This window comes from Caloenas nicobarica, chromosome Z (assembly GCF_036013445.1).
Source record: "Caloenas nicobarica isolate bCalNic1 chromosome Z, bCalNic1.hap1, whole genome shotgun sequence".
Classification (NCBI taxonomy): domain Eukaryota; kingdom Metazoa; phylum Chordata; class Aves; order Columbiformes; family Columbidae; genus Caloenas; species Caloenas nicobarica.
The window spans coordinates 57,462,735-57,487,066 of NC_088284.1; the positions used below are offsets into that span (position 1 = coordinate 57,462,735).

General features: G+C 37.7%; 1 protein-coding gene across 2 annotated transcripts in view; it reads left to right on the forward strand.

The window, feature by feature from the left end:
• The window catches only part of PRUNE2 (prune homolog 2 with BCH domain), a 136,780-nt gene that overhangs the window by 67,687 nt on the left and 44,761 nt on the right, over positions 1–24,332 (forward strand). For both annotated transcript variants that reach the window (XM_065655573.1, XM_065655574.1), the window contains exons 7-9: positions 9,172–9,330; positions 10,291–16,813; positions 17,263–18,094. In XM_065655573.1, the coding sequence (XP_065511645.1) occupies positions 9,172–9,330; positions 10,291–16,813; positions 17,263–18,094 (7,514 nt within the window). The remainder of the gene's footprint in view (positions 1–9,171; positions 9,331–10,290; positions 16,814–17,262; positions 18,095–24,332) is intronic.

A 24,332-nucleotide genomic window follows, 5' to 3' on the forward strand; every position in this document is an offset into this window, starting at 1 on the left:
GATTATGAGAAAGTTATTTCCTGTTATAGGCACGGAGGATATGTGTGATATGTATAGAAGGTATAAATGTGTATAGAGTTTTTCAGACTGTCTGCCTATGATGGTATCCATTTACAATATCGCTAGCTTCTAACTATTGAAAGTGGTTTTAGTGGTACATCTAGTCTTGCTGTCTCCAAACAAAAAAAGTGTTCCTGAAAGTAGGAGAGAAAGCACTGTTTCATCCCTCTGTAGTGACAGCAACTAAGGAGATATAGCACTTTTTGCCAGACAAAACTACATGTTATTGGGAAAACGGCAATAGTATACTGTTGTCATTGTTATGATGAATTAAGTCTCCATTTCCAATCTAAGCTGCAAGCATTAAAAGTGCACATAAGAATAGTTCGCCATCCTGCCCTGACATTTTGGTTTTTTTCCTGGATTATGTCTTCAGGAAGAATTAACATTTTGATACAACATTTGTTCATGGATTTGCAGTGGTTAAATCAATAGTTAATGAGGTTCGTCGTATAATTTGAGCTTGTAGTTTGTTTATGCTAGACCAACTTTCTCCATACTCCAAACAAATTATCTCCTATAATCACCAGCCTGAAGATAAATCTCTAAATGTTTTTCTGATGATAGTGCTGTGGTTGGCAGGTGTTAGAAGTGCCTCCCAGGGACAAAGATTGAAGATGGGCTTGTTCTCACAAATCCTTCAGGCGAGGTTGTTTAGCTTTCTATCCTGTCATCTGCAGAGGAGCCTTGTATGGTGCCCTGCTAATGAAATCTAATAGGCAAAGGTCATATATCTTTATGAAGAAAAATGCAAAGCTGGTGAGTGATAAATGTTCTCCATGGGGTTCAATGGACGATGCTCAGCAATAAAATCCGTGTTTAAACAGTGTTTCAAACAGCTTGGCATATCTCTTGTTTTTATGCCTTAACTACTTTTTGTAACAATTCTCATTACTAGTGATAGGATTAGATAAATACAAAAATAGTTGAATATGCATGCAAAGTTGTCAATGTAATTAAAGAAATAGGTGGAGACTTTAAATAGGTAATTATTTTTCTGTGTTTAATTATTTTCTATGTTTGTTAGCATTTTTCTGTGTTAGCATAATGACTCACATAAAAGTACATGGCAATATTATTTTTAAATTTGAAAGCTATTGATGAGCGATAGAAGCGGACTAGCTAGTGTGAAGATGTGAAGATTTAGGTAGATTCTAGCATCAGTTGTGAATCAAAAATGTCTTTTTTAAATATATATTTTGACATTTGACAAATAAAGGAATGGAAACAAAACATGCCAGCATAAAATTGCAGATAGAACTTCTAAAGAATGCAAGTCAGTGCCTTTAAGAAATTGCTTATCTGAAGTTAGAAGGAATTAAATAAATCAGATATTGTTGAATCACTGCTGTTTTTTGAGAAGTTACCAGTTCATTTGCTATAGTTATACTGCTGAGCTAAGAGACAGTTCAATAAATCAATTCAGGCTTGATGGATTCTACAAACCATTGCAATGAGTGCGTGGAAGAGGAAAGAAATCTCTTAGTATTCCCTCTTTGACAAAAGGGTATGCAAAGAGCCTGAATGGATGAATGGTTGATTAATTTTGCCAGAAATTTTCTTGACAGCCAGAAATGTGCTTTTGCGTTACCATGTTTGCATGGGAATTATTTTGTAAGGTATGAATTATTACATATAAACTTACACCTGAGACTTAGCTGGCTAAAACAGACAGCTCCTGGTCAGTGTATATATGGTTGTGATGTTTTGTATGTTTTAATTCATCACTCTGGCAAGTCAGCCTTCTGCTTGTTACCACTTGCTAGTCAGTCAACAGTGAAATCAAATATTGTATGTGATTAAATGAACCTTGTAACTGAAGTTGTAGGTTGTGTCTTTTTCAGTATTTTTTAATTCATTTACAAGCTATGGAAAATTCAGATGGACGTTCTTAACCTAGGATCAGAAAGCAGAATAACATAAAAGAGAATTAAAAAGTGTGTCATATGGTACGTCCACATGGCTTATTTATTAGTAAGACACAAAAATAGTGCCTTCTCTAAATTTCAGAGCTAAATAATGGATTAGATTGTATATATTATACTGTACTATAGTAGGAAGATTTTTTTCCTTTTCAGTTTTTACATATTTTGTGTATATTTTGTACAGGTGATATTTGCTTATAAATGGGGTGCATAATCCAGACCTTGGATTCCTTTACTTTCAGGCTTTGGGTACTCATACCTGTGGTTTCACAATAAGAGACTTTCCCTTCCATACAGTTTGCTCCAGAAAAATATGTACATACTTACTTCAGCCTTTAAACTGAGCTGAGAGGAGTACATTTTAACATCATGCAAGTACATTGTCACGACATGCAAGTACATTTCCCTGGAGTTCTCTGCTTGCAGCAAAAATCATACTGTTAGGATTGCAAATTTTCTCATTTGTCCCTTTAGTTATTTTACAGAGGCAGAGTTTTAAAGACACACCTGAAAAAGGAAGTGGCATTTAAGCCTTTAAACTTGAAAATCACATCTGTATGTTTTGCTGTATTTTGTACTTCAACAACTCCAAACTACTTATCCTTCAACTGCCAAAAATGCTGAAAAATGGCAGCTTTATCAGTGATGATTTTCTTATTACAGAAATCACCCACTACAATGAGACAAATTACAAACTCTTTGAATCTCCTCTCTTGAAGATGGAAATAAATCACTTCATTAATCACTAAAAGGAACTTTCACCTTTATCTCACTAGACTAGATGATGTACATCCCTTCTTTGGTTTCTCTGCTGCTGCAAAACCTTTTGTCTTCTAGATCTTGTCGTCACAGCCATCTAATATTATGTCATCTCAGTGCACACCACCACAGCATGCACACCATTACCGATGTTTGCTTATGTCTTTAGGCTACGCGCTTAATGTTTATCTCATGCAGTAGCGGAAGCACCTTAACCAGGCTTCATCTCCAGACCTTCTGATCTACGTTATTAGAGTGTATGTGCCCAGACCCCACCAACAGCAGGCAGCATTTTGGACTGTTGTATGTCAGGCAGTTGGGTGTACACTTCAGTAGTCAGGGGAGACTGCCGTGCGTATGGATGAGAATTCAGTTTCTTTCAGGTGGGTGGCAGTGACGGCTGCTGAAGGCAGGTATTCCAGCTGGAGGAAGAATGTTCTAAGCCCAGTGGGCCGTTTTGGTATCCTTACATTGCTGGGAAATACACAGAAAACAAGGACATCTTTGTAAGTTCTAGTTAAACACAGATTAAAATGGATAAGCCTGAATTTGAATACACAGAATTTCTACTTGTATTGAGCGCAAGTAACACTTATTTAACTGTAATATCTATTCATAAAGAGTGGATCACTGTTAAGACACACTATCATGAAATGCATCACTGCTGTAGAAAAGGCACTGTTTCCAGTGTGAAACTGGCTGAACACATCTATTGAAGAAAATGTGATTATTTCTTTTCTTATAGATGAATCCTTCTTTCTTCTTTGCCTTTTTTTTTTTTTTAGTTATTCTGCATTTAATGAAAATAATAGACTGTAAAAACACAGCTATCACCTGTACTAAGGGGAGTGAGATCAGTGCTAAACAGGCATTCATCACTTTATTCTATATGCAGGGTTTCACAATGCTATGGAATTTCCTGTTTAAATTCCATGCTAAGTTAAGCTCAGGATGCCTGAAGTTAAACATAAAGTGTGACAAGGGTCTCTGTAGTGCAGGGTATCTCAGGCTCTCAGATGCCCATTCTCCTTCTCTTCGGTTTAGGACCTAATAATACCTGTTTCTCTTTGGAAACTTTAAACAGCAACAAAAAAGAAAGCAGAATTAGATGCTGTTATTCTTCTTTTCAGAAGACAGATAAATATCAGTGTAGCAGAGCTGGTATTTGGTGGATGGGAATGCACAACAGAAAAATGTAATCTTTCCTTACAGAAAAGATGGTGAATTTTGCATAGGTGATTTTCAGCAGTGGTGTTGATACAAATAAAGAGGTAAACTAGTGAATATACTTGTCCATGTTTCTGGAGTCTTATAAACACCATACTGTTTATTCTGGGACTTTTTTTTGTCATTCTTGTTGGTGTTTTTTTGTTTGTTTGTTTTACATTTCAGTGACCTTACCTGAAAATTTTCAATAAAAAATTGAGTCTTCTTCTGCTCTTTTTGCGCCCCCCCCCTTTTCTTTTTTTAAGGAGGGGGCTCCTAGTAATTAGCTGGATTTACAACAAATGGCACACAGACTGTTAGCTCTGCATGTGTGCTATAACATTGGTGTTTACCCTATTATATTGCAATTTAAGTATGTCATAAAGTTTTATCAGTGATCACATAGAAATAAACTGGAATGCAGAAGTACTGGCCATGAAATATTAAGAGAATACAGTGTGAAACAGTATATATTGACTTCTGTATTGTGATAATTACTTTGGTTGTGAAAATTGTAATGGGATACAGCGATATTCCTCATTTATATTTTGTGATGGCTGGGTATTTTTAGCAAATGAGTTGTCAGCAGAAAGGCTTCATTAGACCCATCAGGGTATCTGCCCATGAATAACGAATCCCAAACTGTACTGACAGTTTCCTTGAGCCAAAATGATGGAGCACCTCTGACAAAAGCCATATTGTGCTCTCCATGTGAGGAGTGTGAAGAACAAAAGAGACAGTTTGTTCTTAATTTGGTCAGGTTAATATTGACACAGTTAGCTTAGAAGAATCAGAAGTGTGTGTAATGTACATTTACAGTGATCACTTGGGTAATTGGCTGTTGGCTTCATGAATCAGAAACAATATACAGCCTATTTTCTTAACAGAAATACATAATAGCTGAACAGGTCACATTCAAAATGCTTCAAAAGTCTGTGGATTTCTTAAACTTTCTCATTGTGTTTACCCACATGACAGAAGAATTATTTATCACTTCTGAATGTTCACTGTATTGTTATGCATAGCATTGTATAAACTATGTGTATTAGAAAAAAACAAATGCACAATTTTATTATAAATGCTGACACTAAATTGCTTCAGTATCCATATTACTGTTAACCATGCGTCTGCATGGTTAACAGCATTTGCAAAATATGTTTACTACTAGATTCTGTTTCGAGTATATAACATTTCAAGTATACTTACAGTCCATTTTTTTTGTTATGGATTACTTAGGGAGCATTATAACAACTAATAATGTTTACATGTGCTGTTTACTTGCTGTACACTATGCAAATTTTAATTAATATTTAAGCCAGCACATGCTAATAAAGTAAAGTAATTTAAGAATTAATAGCTGACTGACCTTTGTCATGGTTTGGCTGTATGTTAGTGTATTTCCTACTATACCAATTCATTGACAGCATATTTTACAGTGGTGGCTGTAATTACTTTGGGACAGAGCAGCTTAGCTGTTGAAATGATTAGCATTTTTTGATTTCTGAAAGAAATGCTGTATTTTCTGTAAGCATTTACAATACATGCAACATTCTGGTTGTTTACTTAGGTTAGCAAATTTGTTGAAGTGTCGATATGCCTAGTATATCTTTGAATATATAGTCTTTGGTAATTTATAAGACTTTCTTGTTTGCAACTGTATTTGTTTGAATGTTTGAATGCTTGTGAAGGGATTATCTGAATTGTGTTGTCGGTACTATTAATAGTTTAAAAGAGTAAACTTTATGAATGTTTGAGGGGAGATGAAATTAAACGAAGTTTTAGAAAAAAGGATTACTTAAATTAGTAATACTTATTAACATTTTTAAAAATCACCTTTGATTATTTTAACATTAATAATTAATTTTATGGGGTTTTTAATAGGCTGATCAACCAAAAAAATTGATAAGGTAGAGTCATGATGCTGTAAGACATGTAATCTCATCTTGCATTTATTCAATAGCTTAGTCAACAGCATTGTCCAGCAAATTTACTCTTTGATCTGTTCTTTTAACAAGGTTTGTTTGCCTTGTGTTTCATTTCTGGATGCCCTTAGTGAAGTAACATCTTATGAGAAACATTTATTGTTGATTATTAAAATAACTCTTTATGGGTAACTTATGTTGTCAGGTATTATTTGAATATTAATTGTTGCTTAGTAATAGTAATGTGAGAAGCTTGTATCTTATTTCTTATGCCACAGAATAAACCGTGTCTTGGGTTTTATACCTTTGCTGAATAACAACTTCTTTGTCAGAAAGTTTTTTCATTGACAGGCTATGGAGTAAAGTAATAAATGGGATATGATCTACATCATTTTGCTTGACTTGGACAGTGTTCTGACATGCCTTAATGACTTCCTCGGTATTCTTGTTGATTGACGTAACTGCAAAACATCTCTTGCCCTCTTGGACTTTTAAATCCTCAGATAATTGGCATGTTTTCCTTGAAGGTGTTTTCTTTCAAGGTAGTGCATGGTGCTGACACACCTAAACTCATTCCATGATGCTCTGAGTCTCTCATCAGTTGACAGTGCTTTGCATCAGGCAGTGGTGGTCCATTATGATCCCAGTAAGAAAAGCACATAGACTCTGAGGTATCGTCTAAAATGCTCTTGATTAGAGCTAATATTGTAAGGAGAAAACACTAGAGATAATCCTACATCCCTTTAGGTGGTGGGAACCCTGAGGGATCTAGCATTGCATAAGCCTCCAGTCAGGCACAGTATTCTGGGGACACTATGTTCGCAGAAGATATTTCCACCTTTTCGTGGAAATTTTAGCTATTATATGGTTTTACTACAAGGAAACAACTCTGTTCCTCCTTTTGCTGTCAAAGAAAGTACGTTCATATGAGAACTTGTTGCTGCACTTTTAGATAAAGGCAAGGATACACAAGTCACGTAAGTGCTAGTACCAAGTAGATGCTACCTGGCTTCTCTGGTACAATTGGCTGGTCCTGTTTATTCTGTGCTCAAGGAGTATGTGTAGCCTGCAGACCTTTCATGGTTATGGCATTTTTGGTGCCACACCCTTGCTGTGGTAACCGTTCCCACCAACAAATAGCTGATAGCATGTGAATGTTGTCTCTTGTTCTATTCTATTCATTATCTTGCTCTGTGATTCCCTAGTGATCCATGGCCTCAAACTCTAGAAATATATCTCCGATTGCCCCGCATGTACATATTGACTCTCCAGTTGGCCGTGGTTGTGGCAGTGGAATTTTCCTTTGCCTTGTGGGCAGGTTAAGAGGTTCCTCCCTCAAAATACTGCTGAAAGCAGAATTTTTGGCACTCTCCAACCTACCACTATGTGAGTGTCATATGCGGACTGAGGTGATGGCAGATATTATCTCACTCAATGTCACTTTCATGAGCCTTCCAGTTCAGTCGCGTGATTTGAACAGAAAATTTCTAATTCCTTGCATTTTCAGCTGATATAAGTAGTACAGAAGATAAAGCATCATGAAGCTTGAGGGCTGGACATTTTTTAGAGTGATAGTTTGCTTACCTTGTATACAACCATAAAACATCTTGCAGACTAGATCCTTCATTGGTCCATGTCCTTCCCTGTGATCTTCCAATCTTCTTGAATTGGCTGTGAGTGGGTTACTGAGATAGGGGATCAGGGATCCCTGAGATCAGGGCTTTTCAGATGGTTTTGAATCTGCTCTAATTCAAATGTTTTATTCTAATAGATTTTAATTATTCCAACTGCAGTTAGGAATGGGATCACTGAAGTAGCTTCTCCATGCTTAAGCACATTTTGGTACTTTTTCTAATATATCCAATATTTGAGTCTTCAGCAAAATGTTACTGGTTTGGCTGTTCAGAACTTATTTGCCAATATTCCTCACCATAACCCCCTATTCAGATTTCATATGTGACTTTCCACCAGTAAAATAACAGCTGACTTTTGTTTGTGCATTAATCTGTGTGAATTTCACATAAAACTCATTTTTAGGTGCTATGCAAACGTCGAAGTGGAAATTCATCTCTAATAAAGGATCTACTTCCAAAGCATTTGACAAAGAGATTTTTTTGTTTTAAATTTAACTTACAGAGAGGGAGATACACTTTGTGGACACATTTGAGTAGATTAATAAATAGTATTTGTATATATGTAACTAAAACAGTAATTTATCAGGTAGTAGACAGATGCAGGGGAATAACATGCCAATCTGCATATACAGTTGTGTTGTGCTCATGATGAACTGCTGTTTATTCAGGGTCAGTGTAGCTTGGCAGCATCAGAAGAACTATTAGTTAGAAGATGACAATTTTTTTTTCCTCAGATACAAATAGGAGAAATACAAAAAGGATAAATTAACATTTTGAAGACTTTGTTCACTGGCAGTTACCAGAACTGAGGACCGAGTGGAGATTTTTACACTTTATGTGTTATGTCCCCAAGTGAGAAAGAGAGATGTATGCTTTATGTTGCAAAATTTAGATGGCTCAACATGGGGCTAGCCCGGGTATAAATGAGAGCAGGAATGACAAATTCAGTGTCTACCTCCTGTATATTTGGTGTAAGGGGTGTGTGAAAATAGGCATATTTTTGTCACAAAGAGATTTTAAAACTAGCCTGTCTTATTCTGTCCTTATTTGGGGAAGGTTATTATTTTGAAGATTTGCACAGAATTCAAAGAACAGGGATAACGGTATCTAAAGGAATAATCCATGGTAAAATTCTATACAGTCATGTAACATCATAATGGATACATATAAAGGGCTGCAAAATTAAGTTAGCCCATACCATTTTGAGTGTCTGATTTTGCACACAAATAATATTATTTTAACTTCTTTTATTTTAAATAAAATATCAACATGACAAATTTACTGAAATATCTTTATTTTTCTAACGAAAATGTTTTTTATTCAAGAAATAGCACTAGCACAATACTTTTAAGCAACCTTGCAAAAGCAAATCCTAGGAACAAACAAGAATTCTGTTTCAGCAGCAGTTTCAAGAAGGCAAACCCTACATTTAGTGATTTAGTGTTGTTCAGAAATGAAAGTCCATTACTGCACTGTGAGACCAGTTCTCGATTTTTATTTATTTTTTTTTTAAAGAACATAGCTGTTTTGACAAATGGAATGGAATTTTGTTGCCAGTTACAGACACTGATGCTTATTGGTTTGTGGCTATTTTCACCACAGATTTGGTTGGAAAGAGCAAGAAAAAGACACTGACATTTCTTTTAATTTCTTATCATATTTCAGGACTGCGTGTTACACAGGAGTCTCATTGGTGACCTGAAAGTGTTCATAGATAAATACGGATTTGATGTACTTGTCATTTTGGCCAACTGTTTGTCAGATGGGAAGCAAACAAAACGACAAATAGCAGTATACTCGGAAAACTTAGAGCTAGGCAATCAAGTAAGTACCTGGAAAAATAATCAATTCATGTATTTCCTGAAAAAACTGTTGTTTGGTTGTATATACCAAAGTGTTGAATAATTAAGTGGTGTCAAAATAGCAACAGTTGGCTGGCAATTGAGTAGCTATTTGAAATGGCTGCATTATTTATATGATGGAAAATGAAAGATTGTGATATTTATGATTGTTTCAGACCAGTCTAACAGAAAAAGTGTATGGTTATGAGAAATACAGGAAGAGGTGGGATTTTTCAATTTAGCTAAAGCAGAATGATCATTTTTTTTTTCACTAGTTTTGGCTTGGTTTTGTATTGTGATCTACACAAATGACTCTTTCACAGTGAGGGACAAGCAAACACACTCGTCTATTTGTATGTTATCTCTAAAGAATTTAAGCTCTGAAATGCAACTATATTGTTACTAGGATGTTCATTTATCAGAAGTGAGATACTGTCCTTTTTTTTGACTATATTTGTCCTCAAGTGGGAAAAATCATCTCAGTGGCACCTTTTTGAAGCTTTTTCTCAGTTTTATAAACTTCTGATTTCAGGGACAGGCAGCTAAATGACTCTATTGCTTTCAAGGTCAATATAAATATATTTATTTTATGAATCTAATTACCTCCTTCTAGAAAAACTTTTCTCATGTACCCTTACGTATTTTACTTAGATTTCTTAGGCAATAACTAAACATTTATTTGGATTTTCTTTCACTAATGAAAAGTGATTTTAGTATCCTTTCAAGTAATATTCTGACCAATTCTATAGAACATATTTTGTATTGATCTTTTGTTATAATACCTCATCTATTTTGGGATCATAATAAGGTTGTTACAGCAAAATGGCCAAGACATAGATTAATAGGAATAGATATGTATGTCTGTGTTAGACAGCAGGGTAGTAAATATGTGCCCTTATGCCCTTGGTTGTGATAGCTCTTAAAACATCCTATTTTTCAACAGATCTGCTGTGAATTAGAAGAATGTCAGAATCCTTGTTTGGAGCTGGATCCTCTAGAATGTGGATGTGACCAAATTATCATTTATCGTCAAGAAAATTCTTTGGTGACCTGTGATCAAATTTTTCTTCTAATTAAGGAAGTTATAAATAGAAGACAACCAGAAATGGTATCAAACAGTAGAACATCTTCTACTGAAGCTGTTGCTGGAAGTGCTCCACTTTCACAAGGATCTTCTGGTATTATGGAGTTATATGGTTCTGATGTAGAGCCGCAGCCCAGTTCTGCCAATTTTATAGAAAATCCTCCAGATCTAAGTGGGTCTATACAAGCCCACGTTGATGTTAATGTAGACCTTGTGAGTCCAGACAGTGGATTGGCTACCATTAGAAGCAGTCGGTCTTCCAAGGAGAGTTCTGTTTTCCTTAGTGATGACAGCCCTGTTGCAGAAGGTGCTGCTTCCCATCACAGTCTTCTGCCTGGCTTTGATTCCTATAGCCCTATTCCTGAAGGAGCAATAGCTGAAGAACAAAAACCTCAATCTAGAGACAATAGCGATAACTTTGATCTTTTCAATTTTGATCTAGCACCCGTGGTCACAGCTCCATCCGAGTCATCTCGTTCTGTTGATTGTTCCCCAGCAGACGACTATTTCCTTAATAGTGATTCATCAGAAGGGCAACAACTCGCTGTGCAGAAAGAACTTGATGAGACAAACCTGCTAGAAAATGATACAGCAAATTATTCAGCTGACCTACTTATGACAACGAATGAGGTAGACAATTTAGCTGCATTTGACGAGAATCCAGGAGAAATGTGTGAGAAAACTTCAAGTTTGATCAATTTAGTTGAAGGTGATTCTTCTTCACCAGAGATGTTGAAATCTGCTGATTCAAGAATTCCACCAACTCCTATGAACAGTCTTGTAGAAACTTCACCATTAGATAATGGGCAACCTTTATTTTTCCCACAAGATGTCATTAAAAAAATTAATGAAATAGATGGCACAGATCATTGTCAGCCTCGTGTTAGATATGGCAGCTGGTGGGATGGCTTTGATCTAGAGTCCAGAAATGCTGATACATGGAGCTTAAGTGAGCAGGAATCTGTATTTCAGAGCCCAGTCTTATGGAAAGATTGTAAAGAAAGTCCCTTGCTACGAGAACATATTGACAGGAGAGCCTCGGATTCAGTGTTTCTCCAAAAACAGCCAAAGCAAATGGAATACATGAGAGCAGGTCTGTGGGATAATCAGTTTAAACAAGATAATTGGAACCATGAGAATCAAGAGAAAAACAGTGAACATACACATTTGCAAACTGGTTCTTTAGAGGAAACAAAGCAAGAACCGGAGAGCTTTACTGACCTGTGGAATGTCAGTCAGCCGCCACCTATGATGTCAGATGCATGGTGTAGTGGTGAAGGAAAAGGTAGTCAGCTAGCTGAAGACTCTTATGAAGTGTGGACTAAGTTTGATGCAGGAGATATTGCTAGATCCTCAGAAAATATATGGAACATGCCTAAACTGGACAGAGAAAAAAAATCAGTGAATATTCCTGAAGAATGGGCCATATCAAAATCAAGTTTATCTGATTCTTCAGAAAACACAGTGGACAATGAGACTGAAAATCCACCTATCCGGGTATCTCCAGAAGCCTGGGATAAAGAAAAATATTATTCAGGAGAAGAATATGGAAAATCTGAAAATACAAATTCTGTTTTCAACAACATGCAAAATAACTGCAAGTTGCAAACAGAGGAAAAAAATGTATTTGGTGACCCTAAACATAGACCAACACAACTTGAAAATATAGAGACCTGGAATATGTCTGATAAAAACATCAGGAAAGAAGTAACAGAAGTAGTGGCGCCGTGGGAGGATGCTTTCCTGTACTCAGATCTTAGCTCCCCCAACATAGGTGAAGACTTAGTTGTTTCTCCACCAGACACCAATTATTCAACATCTGATTCGTATATATCACCTACATATGTGGAAGATGAAAATGAGGACAAAGATTTTGACCAAGAAACAGTTATTGATAAATTGATAAACCCAGATTTGGCTGAACCAAAAGTACTTGAGAAAGCAAATGAGGAACCATTATCTCCTAGAAACATACCTTTTCCAAGTGCCAGAAACACAAACATCTGGAACACTCCCCTAAATAACATCACCCAGTTACAAGAACGAAACTCTGAAATTACAGCACTTTCTGCCTCTGTTAAACCTTGCCTCAATTCAGAACAAACAGCTAATCAATGTTTTTCAACTGAGATACATAACAGTGAAAATATTTTTTCTATATCTGAAACCACAAGAATAACATTGATAAATGAGCGAACAGTGAATGACTCATCACCACCACAGAACAAATTAAATTCCAGACAGCCTGCAGCTGAAAATGTAGAAATAGTGAGCAGTGTTCCTGTAGAAGACACAGACACATCTACGCCAACTTCAGACACTGGGAATGGTTTGGATCTGAAAACATGTGACTTCTTAGGGAATGAGATGCTTAGTGAGAAGGTAGCACAAAGCACTGCTGATATTGATGAAAAGCTGGAAAGTCAGGATCCAGTGCAGCAGCTGAATTCATGGAGTTTACAGAGTGAGCAGGGTTGTGAGGAAGGCTGGGACAATGACATTGTCACCTCTCAGGAAGGAAAAGAGGCATATAAGAGAACAGATGAAACAAATGGACAGCAAATGATTAGTGATATTTGTAATAAACCAGTACAAGAGGACAGTGAATCTTCATGTAATGCAGATTCAGAAGAAAACAGGTCAACAAACGAAGTTCCCAGCTCCCCAGAAAAAATGAGGAATAGTGTTAGTTTGGAAGCATTAGACAGAGAGAATGAGTCATTTTCCAATCAAAGCAATCCAATTTGTCAGGAAGAGATGAAAGAATTGTCACAGAATAATGTAGAAACTTCTTCAAGTCCTTCTGAGGAAGTCAGAAATTATGGGTATTTTGATGACTCCAGACCACATAATTACAATTATAGCGAAACATCACAGCTGCTTTCTGAAAAAGCTGAAAAGGAGACTAAAGTGATAGAGGATGCAACAAGTCCTGAAATGGAAAGTATCTCTGAAAGTTCTGATAAGGGTAGTGATAATCCTGAAAATAATTCTTCCAAAATGCCCAGAAACTCAGGCACCTGGAATGACTCCGGAAAAAGTGATTTTCACCTAGCCACATCAATTCCTCTGATGAATGAACCACAAGAACTGCTGGGGGAAGTGAAAGAGAGCTTACATGAAGTGGCTCCTAACTACCCTAGAGTTTGTGATTCTGAGTTAGTGTCTTTCAAAAATAGCTCAGAATTGAACAGGACTCATGAAAAGTCTTTCATAGATCAGTTTAAAAAGAGTCCTTCTTCAGGATACATCAGTGTTCCTGACATTAAGGATATGTCTGTGGTGGAAAATTCATTTTCACATGAAATACGTTCTGGGAGAAATGAAAACCCTGAAAATTTGGAGCCTGCTAATAATCTTTGTGGGGAGCCATGCGTAATGCTTAATGACAATTTTCTCCAAGCTGCCTGGAATTCACAGCCATGTGAAGATTTGCAATCTCCTGGAACAAGTCCTGAGGCAAGCGAAATCCTTGAAATGGCAAATACCACAAGTAGTCTTTCAAAAGATATACAGATCAAAAGTTATTTAGAAGAAGATAATGTGTGGAGTGATTCAATAAATGATTATGCACAGTCAAGTGGAACAAGTCCTGATTTAAGTGATGCACCTGTGAATGTGTGGGGAGACCTTCCAGTTGCCAGTCGTAACAGAAGAACTCAGGATATGTGGGATATTAAAAATAATAAAAATCTTGAAGATGTTCGTAAAAGGAATGAATCTGGGAATGAACGTGAAGAAGGATTTGAAGCAAGCGCTGGACAGAACAAAATTCCTAAAAGCCTGGATTTTTGGAATGCCCATGTGGATGATGATACTGTATCTTCTTTATCAAGTCCTGACATAAATGAGGATTCAGAAAACTCAGAGGCATGCCCTGAAGTGATTCATGAAGATTCCGTGTATGAAAACAAACAGGACAAAGTGTCTGAAATTGGAGACGATTATGCTCAATCTAATGCAACAAGTCTTGAAGCAAATGAAGACCATTTAGATGCAAAAACTAAGGTGGGAGAGGAGGTCCAGATAGGCATCTTCAGTGAAAATCCTGAAACAATTAAATCCGGGCAGGAGGACTTGACTATAATGGAGCATAATGAGACATCTGAATATTTAGGTCACTGGGAAACACTTCAGAAAAACTCTGAGATTAGTATTTTCAGTGAAAAAACAGATAGCAGGGAAGACTCATATTTGTGTCAAATGAATGAAGAAAGTACACCGACTTTTGCAGTTGGCGATAAAGAAGAGTGTTCTTCAAAAACTGTTGATATGTGGAGTGAGTCATTGAAAGCTGTTTTAAGAACTGATCCAGAATCCTCAGTAGGAACATTTGGTTTACCAGATGACAGTTCAGAATGGCGGAATTCACAACTTTGTGAAGAAAAGCAATTGGAAGATCAGTATTCTGTTTCAAGTCACTCTGCAACAAACCAGTTGACAAATAGTAAGCCTGACTCCTGGGGATCGCCTTCACAAGATGGAGAACTAACACAAGCACATTTCACTAATGCAAGTAATGATGGAATTCAGACTCCCCTCCTGCACTGTGATGAAAAAGAAAATGAAAGGCTAGTAAATCCTATAAGTATTCCTGATAGTCAGATAAGTCAGGACACTCTACAGTTCAAACAATTTGATCCTTTCATACTGGATAAAGAAGAAGGGGGCTTGAAAGAGCAGTTGTTTCCAACAGATGGGGAAAATCAGCTGACACCAGAGAATCCTTTTTCAGATGAGGAACGAAGTATGGCACATACACCGGTTCAAGATATGACTGTACTAGATCTACCAAAAGACAACCAGGGAAATGCAAGTCTCATTCCTCAAGAGCAACAGCAGGACACGTGTGAAATATTAGAATTTCACAGCTCCCATCCAGGTCCTTACACTGTAGAAGACTTATCTTTTGAAATGACACAGAAGTCAAGTCCAGGGTGGAGTATATTAGTTCCCCAAACTGCACTTATCCCAGATATTTTACAGGATAACACACAAGAAAGTAATCAGCTGTTTTCTGTGGAACCTGACCTGTGGACTAATGCTGAGCAGATTGTCACTTTAAAATCAGATGGTGAAAACCCTGATATATTAAGTCACTGTGAACAAGACAATAGTTCAGAGGCATCAAGCAGTCCTGATGTGTGCCAGGAGTATGAAGCTAAGCATGCCTCTATCCCATCTTCTCAGACTGGGCTGGAACCTGAAGACAAAGGTAGTCAGATGATTCAGGCATGGTCAAGTATGAGTAAAGAGGCAGGTTTTGATTCAGAGTGTCAATTAGTAATGCAGGAGGTAGAAACACAGTCTGAAAATGATAGCTCCCAGGACTATGAACAGGGAAAGACTGATGAATCCTATCAGCTAATCTCTTCTAATATTCAGGAGTCTCCTGAATTTTCAATTTTGGAAGAATATGATCTAGAAAATAAGCTTGTTACTGACCCTATTGAATCAGCTGAGATTAGCAGTGAAGTTTTAGAAGGGACATCCTTAGACCTGAAAGACACATTCCATGAAAGTTTTGCTCCTGCAAGTCATCAAGGAACACCAACTGATACAGCTCAAAAAACAACCTCCCAAATGCATTTTTTTCCCATGGATCTCACTCTACCTGATGTAGAAGAACAAAACTTAAAAGAAATAAGTGCCTTGGCCGAAGTTGGAAAATATTCGGATATTGACCATACAGCAATATCTGGTGATGAGCTAGACCTGTCAGAAGAATGCATGGATGAATCTGAGACAGGGGTAGAACATAAGATCAGGAATACATCAGTGACTGACATCCCAGCAAGCACATGTGCTGGTATGAACATAGTGGCAGTAGTAGGCAGTGAAGCAGCCGAAGGGGAATTAAAGGGCAAACGGATACTCTTTCCTACATCCTTTCTCCCTGGTGGTAATGAAGGCTGTGAATCTGAATCAAATAATCAACTAGTTGATGACATAGCAAAAGAATCTGAAGATTTACTTGAAAATTATATTCCCATGTTTAAGGAAATGGCCAGTGACCAATCACCAGTGGTGTGTACTCCATCCTATGTATCTTTTGATGCTGAACCTTCTGACAGCAGAGAGTGTGCAAAGGATGAGCTCTTATTACAGCAGCCATTTTGTGACAGTTTTTCTTTGGAAAAACCTTTACCACTGCCAGGTCTGTCGGAAGGTGCAGAAGGCATCCTAATGACTGAAGACAGCAGCATTAAAGATCAGGTGTCTGACACATCCACAGAGTGCCTTCAGGACAATCACACGTCAGTACCCTCACTCTCTGAGTCTGAAGTAACTCAAGGAGCTTCTGAGACTTCGATAGGAGAATCTGAAGCAGAAACAACTGATCTCGACTTACCGCCAGGTGGAGATAAAAGATCACTTGATGGTAAGAAAGTCTGGTTTCCAGGGCAGATTCATAGGACAAAGACAGAATGAAATGTCTGGAGTATTGCTGCTGAATGGTGTGGCTTTGAGTGAAGTCTGAAGTTAGTGTGTTTCTCTGTTGTACAAAACTCTGTACTTTGGGAAGACCTCTAGCATCACCCTTCTAGACAGATCTAAAGCTTTTAAACATTGAAGTAGGAACATTATTTCTGTCATTCGTACAGGGCCTGGCATATGGGACACTGAATCATTTCCCCCTTAGGAATGATTACAGTGTTAATGTATAATCTTTAACAATAATGATGATGATGTTATAAAATTCAGGTACACATTAACAGGGAAAAGCAAACTGAGACGAGCTTTATCTCACTGTACTGACTTAAAGAAATCATGGGGACTGAAATAGTAACTCGAAAACTAAAAGGAGTTTCTGTTTACTTGTTTTTTTAGAAGCTGTCACTGACTCCCTGCTTCCTAGGGAGAATAAGCTGAGAAATTCCTCTCAGAGCCCTGAACTGAAAAGTGCAGAGGGTAAGGAAGATGTGAGAATGCAGGTGCACCGAGATCCAACATCACTGGAGATGGATTACATCCTTGTTACTGAGGAAGAAAAAACACCTACAGCAAAGGATACCCTTGAAAGAAATGAAAATGATTTTGCATTTCAAGAAGCTAAGGTGGCTGAACGAACAGACTCTCATGAAGGCTTCTCACCAGGCTCCTTGGATACCTGTCAGCCGATCTCCATTACAAATGAAATGGAAGATCACTCTGTATGTGGGACTGAATGGGACTCTGTTCACTTAGAAGACGAAAGTTCTTCTGTTGTGCCTCAAAAGCTGGATGATGAAGGAAGATCGCAGGAAAGCTATGGGCAAGATGAGGGCTGGATTGTATTGGGCCAAAATGAAATCAGTGACATATCACCTGAAGAAATTTCTGCTCAATCAGAGATGCCAAAATCAGGATCTGGACATTCCGGTGAAGAACCGGCCGCTGTTGCAGCACAGGAATTGATTCTTGACACTCACGCAGGATTTCAAGTAGAAACTCCTCTTCAGAAATCTTTTGAACATGGGGGCTGTTCTCCTTCATGCAGCCTGACTACCGAGGATGAGAGTTCAGGCATTGCAGGAACACATGTGTTGGAGGGGGTTGGTGATGATGGTGCATGGGACGCGAGTTCTCAGCAGAGACTTGGAGACAGCATAGCAACAGAACAAGAAGTGAAGGAGGAAACAGTGCTTCTCAGTAGTGAAAGAGACCTGAGTCAAAAATCAGGGTAAGGAAAGACCAACCTGTTTCCTTTCAAGAGTCTTCTGTTCACTTATTATCAATATTATTGAAGTGTATGATGTTATGGATAGATGGCAGGACTTTCAAGTCTGAAGTACTAATTATATTTACATATTTAAGTATCACTATATTCCTCCCTGTGTAAAAAGAGAGTGTGACTTCTTGGTTTCTTGATGTGTGTCTATATTACAATGCAGGAAGCTTTTAAGGCCACTTCCTTGCAGAAGTAAGTCTGTCTTCCTTCTATGAAGTCCCATAGACTTCATAACCTACCTTTAAATCTCAAACAGATGTGGCCAGGGAACACAGTCCAAAGCCAGGTACTGGTGGTATTGCCAATCCAGATGCAATGCCAGCGATGAGATTATGGGGGGACTGAAGTGAAGTGTTGTCTCTGCTGTAATGCAGAGCTGCTGGGAAGAGAGGAGGAAGTCGAGGCTTAGGGTCAGAAAAAGGTTCTGCTTATAGAGTAAAGAAAAGGATAATGGAAGATTATGGTCTTTGTGGTTATTTCCAAGCTGTAGTCAGCTCAGACCAGTGTTTCTGTCTGTTTAGGCTGGACTAGCAGTTGTGGCAGTTTGAGTGTATTTGCACGTGTCTGCAGGTGGAATCGCAACCTCTGTGCTCACAGCATTACTGCTGCCTGCTGTCCCTCTGCTGTGTCACCAGATGGGGAGAGACATGACCCTCTTGACTCCATTCACCGTAGTGTTTTGGAGAGGGTGCTTCTGTTGTTGGCTCCTCATCTTTTACATCCAGGAGGTTGCAACTGCTGCAGTGGACTTCTAGGATAGCCCCATAGATCCAAGTGTGGAAGTCTGACCTCATTACTTCTGAGCATCTGCAACTGACATGCTGCAGTTTTACAAAGAGGAGCCTGGCATTGCGTTTATACAGTGAAATTCTTGTGAACAGTAAAAGAAACTTCCCAGTGCACATAGAACTAGGGGATGTAACTGCTTTGTACTTGTTACTCCTTTCAAACTGCAGTTACTCAAAAGAATATATGTGGAATGAAACATGTGGAAACATATTTTTTGTGTGAAATGAGAGACTGATTTTTTACTTTCTTTTTTCAAGGTTTTCCCAAGCACTTGTCAGTTCAGTGTAGAATGCACATCACATTCACAACTTCTATTATCGGGTTTTAATTGGCTGGCAATTTATTTTAGGCTTTGTTTTTTAAAATTTTCACTAGCAATTTTGCAATCATTGCAGTAGGCTTTTTTTGCTTTAAAGGTGACATGCTTGTGTATGACAGTATAGCCCTGATAACCGCGTGTACAAATAAGCTGTGATAGAAAAGCACAGCTTTTTGCTACCCCCCTCCCCACCCCAATCAGTTCAAAGTTTATTAAGATTTCAGGAATGAATAGTTTGATAGCAGTGAATTATCTTCCCCAAGACTTGTTAAAATACCTCTCCTCTAAACATTTTCACACATTTTTCAAAGTGTGTATCACGACCACAAGATCAGACACTGTTATAGCTGAGCTATTTTTAATATATGATAAGTGCCTTCATCCTAAGCAGAAACTGCAGTCTCTCAGAAACTTGGAAATATAATGATGTTACTTTCAGGCTTAAACTTAAGCACCTGTATAGAAGTTTGGATTTTCTTGACAGACAAGATTTTGAGTTGTATACAGAGTATATTTTGCCCTCACACACTGCCCCTGGCTGAAACCACTTCAATCTTACTAGACACACAGCACTGAGGAGAATATGAGATGAGAAGGGCTTTGTTTCTGTAGGGCAGTGACAGCTTTTATTGATGCAGGTTAGCATTTACTGTCCTCAAGAAAAAGGCAAATCTTCAGAAGGGTTAGCAGAAATTGAGCACTTCCCAGTTCTATATGGTCTGAAGTAAAAAAAAAGCTGTGTGCTTGACCTTGAAACTGTCAGAAGTATGGCCGGCTGGCACAACATTTCTACTGCATCCAATCTTCCAAGCTTCTAATTTCCATTCCGGAAGGAAAAGTAGAAATTTTCGCAAAAGAGAAATCTGGAAGAAGCAAAAGAAGCAAAATCTCCAGGCAGTTGTTTTGGATCCACATTAGTGTGTGGAAGGGCACCTTGGGGTTTGTGGATCTAGGAAAACTAGGCATCCTCTGACTCTGAAGTGGTTTGCTTGTTAGGACTAGTCCACACCCGGAAGTCATCTTCCTTCATTATCTCTGCAGGATTTCACTGGCAGTTCATCAAAGCCAACTAATTTCAATTAATAAAGCTTTTTTTTTTTTTTTTTGACAAACCAGTAATTTCTAGTGAGTATCTTTAAAAGAAAGGTATAGAAATTAGGTTCATTATTTTTAGGTATGTACTTCACCGTCATATATTTTTGTGTAGCACAAACGCAGTATTTGTGAAGATTAAAGAAGCTCATCATTTGTACTCAGATGATGGGTACATCCCAACCAATGAACAATTGAATTGTTAGTCCAAAGTTTATGGAGTTGCTCAGCAACTGCTTTCTGATCCCCTTTCTGCATCTACAATTTATTCACATGTCCCTGATAAGAAAAAAATGAAATTCATGCTTGCATATTGTGCTGAGGTAGGTAGAATAAGGGTCAGTTAAGGATGCAGTTTGCATTATTTTTTGCTCTCGTCCAGAAAGTACCTGTCACTTTGTCTAGGAAAAATGCCTGTTTTGTAGAAGAGAGAGATAAAGTTTTGAAACAGAAAGCATAAACAAAAATGAGAATGAAGAAGTGGATTCAAATATTACTGTCTGCTGGCCATTGTCCCCTTCATCCCAATATCAAGCAAAACATCTCTCCAGGCTGTTCAGCTGGGTTTTAAGGAAGTCTGTGACTGGTGGTAAAGTTCTTCCCTCCTGTCCCGTTTTTCTTCTGCAAGAAAAAGCAGCAGCAGGAAGAGAATTATGAGGATGCTTGCTAGCGTTAAAACTCTGAAGAAAAGATAAAAGCCTGTCTCAGTAATATACAAATACCAGAAATAATAAAACCTAGGGGCTTCTTTGGCCTCATAAAAAGTACAAAAATATTTCATAGCACATTATTAATGTTAGTCTTTCCAGAAAGAAAATAGGTTTTTACATAGCTTTCCATATGTGAACAGCCAAAAGTGGCTACATTTAAAAATGACATATTTGTGGAGCACTGTACAAATGTTGGGTAGGCTGGATAACATACTTCATTGCTGTTGCTGTGTGCCAGCAGTAAAATTTATGAAGACTGAAGGTCATTTTCTTCCTGCCAGAAGCTATCCTGTCTTATGAAGCTGTGTAAAGCTTGGTGGTGACACAGTGGTCAGGAGACGGAGGGAGAACACTGCAGATGACTATGCTGGCCTTTACCTACCAGCACACTCCTCACAGTGTGTTAGTGGTTGTGGATATCAGATCATTCTTGCTCTTACCTTTCCTGTAGGGAAGGATTGTCCTTTTCTGTAGTAGGAAGAGTTAGAAAGAGCTGAGGGAAATACTGTGAAATGATGTATTGATTTGAAGAATAAGAAGTAGTGAGAGCAGTAGAGAAAAGAACACTGATGTTTGGAAAGTTTGGAGGAGAGCTTGGAAAAACTGGTGGCAAAACTGCGTGGAAGAAAATTTTCCTTTGAACAACTGCCAGGACTTATTTAACCCATTAGAATAGGGCTTCCACAAAAGAAAGCTTCATTTGTCTTTCTGATAGCATGTTCTCAAAGAAGCAGGAATCAGTCTTTCCTGCTCATGTGTGCAGTGACTTTTTGGAAAAGATCTTCCACTGTCTCTGTCTAAAATATCTCTCTGGGACCATTACTGTACTGCTGGCTATTAAAATTGCCCAGTACTGTAAGCAATCCAGTAATTTTTTAATAGAGAAGTCTGTTTTCATCACATTGCTATGGTTGACAGTGAATAAAGATAATTAAATATAATAAAAGAAAAATCTGTGACTATTTCAAGGTTAATAAGAGTTCTGAGGCTACTCTGCTATCTCTGTGTTTTAGCCAGATGCACATCATATATCTCAAAGCCATTAATGATTCAAGTCAAATATCCATGTCCACTACTGTACTGAAATACTGACAGAACGGAATGAGGGAAAAATTTCTTACTGACTTCAGTGAACCAAGGGTTTCACTGAGTATTTTCTCAAAGTGTCTGTCGTATCACCCCAAAGCCAGACAAAGCAATGAATCAGGGAGACCAGATTCGCATCTTGCTTGAATGGGCAAAGCATGCTGCTATATATGGGAAGCCTAAAGGATTGTAAGTTTAAGAGGCCACATTCTGCAAAGTAACATTTACTTGCCTTTGGATGCCCCCATTTGCTTTTTGCCTTGCATACCCATGGGGGTGTCACCTTTCACTCTTGTCAAGATTGTTTATTAATTGGCCAGATTTGCTAGAAAGCAATTCCAGGCACTCTGGGGACCAGGTATGCAGCTTCAGTGGTGCTTCCAGCTCCTGCTGGACTGCAAGATTATGGACTTGAAATAGGAATTGAACTCAGGTCTCCCACTTGGCAGCACAAAACGTGGCAATTGACTAAACACAAGAAGCATGCTTTAAAGGTTAAAAATAAACATGTAAGGAAAGGAGCAACAACTGAGAAAGGTTGCTTGTAGGCAAGTCCACATAAATGAAAGTTAATGCTTTGTAACAAAAGTGAAAAAGCTAATTGAAACTCCACAAAATGTTCAGTTTGGCATGAGCAAGAACTCTTTAAGATTGCTGGCTCAGTACCTAAGATTTAACTGTTGTTTTGAGTTTAGGATGGGAAACTATATAATTAATGTATTTTATGTTATTATATATCCTACCGTTATAATCGTTATAGTAATATACACTATGTATTAGAAGCTCTGTGTTATATATTAGCCTTTGCAAAGATGTTGCTCCTGTGAAAACAGAATAATCCCTGGAACAGATTCAGAGTAGGGAACAGTCCAGCAACATAGCTGTAAATTCTTTGAAACATTTTATTTAAAAAAAAAAAAATCTATTTTAATGTCAGTGAATCTTACTGCTAACCTTTTTTATTGAGGGAAGTTAACAGCATATGCTGTTCATGCATTGCCTCTAGTAACACTATTTCTTTCCCTCTACTTGATTTGGCGAATGAAGTCATGGCAACCATGCAACCATCTTTTTTGTTATCAATTTTGGGGTGATACGGTATTTTCCATCACCATCTGGAGGTTGAAATTTAATTAAAACTAAAAACCCAGTTTTCCATTGCAGAGCCAGCTGTTAAAAAATAGCAGCAGCCAATATGGTGATGATCCCATTTTTGTAAAATCAGCATTAATATTTACATGCCAAATATCGAGTACTTTATAAAACCTTTTAACAAGAAGAGGACAACACTTCAGTGACTGAAAAACAATGTTAAAAGTTAAAAACCCACTATTATTCCCCTGTGGTCCTGAAACTTCACTTAAATTGTGAGACTGGGCTGATAGAGCCACTAAACCAAGAAGACTTGGACTATGTTAGTGTGATTTAGTGGTTACATGAAAAACTCCCGCACTATTCAGAACCGTTTTCTGATACATTTGATACATTCTGATACATTTTCTGATACATTCTGCTACATTTCTGATACATTTGCTATGTATTTTATTCCAGTCAATGTGATCAATGACATGAGATTTCAGCCTAAAGCATTAGCGAGTTTTGAAAATTAGCCCTGTTAATGCAGCTCCTGACTTTGACAGTAAGCCCCAGTGAGTTTAGTGGGTCCCAGCAGAGCGTCCTAAAATCTCAAAGATTTTCTGTGTAATTCTAAGGATGGAGGATCAAGGCCAAGGCCATAGCTTCTGCCACGTTACTAATTTCCTAGCTTCATCGTAGTTATGCTACTGAAGACTTCTGTTGTGCATAAATACTTTAAAGCTCTCTTTCCTGGATATAGCTTCTGATGTCTGGACTTTTGATTTCAAATGAATTAAAGATTGCCCAGTTGAAAAATTGCCAAAAAATACAGTCACTGTTTGAAATTTTATTGTAGAGCTAACTGACAGTAGTATCAAAGATCACATGGCTGCAGCAGTGTCCTCTTCAGAAATGTATTTTCATATTGGTGATGATTTTTAAATTTTTTTAAATGGATGGTGTTGGTCTGCTGTTCTTTAAAGTACCAGCTTGAGTCTGATTTCTCAGGAGATCTGTAGCAGATGATGAGAACATTCCCTGTAGGATTACTAATACCATGAAGAACAAGGTCGCAACCACTAAGTTTTTATTTACACTGTGCTGTAGATGTGTGTGA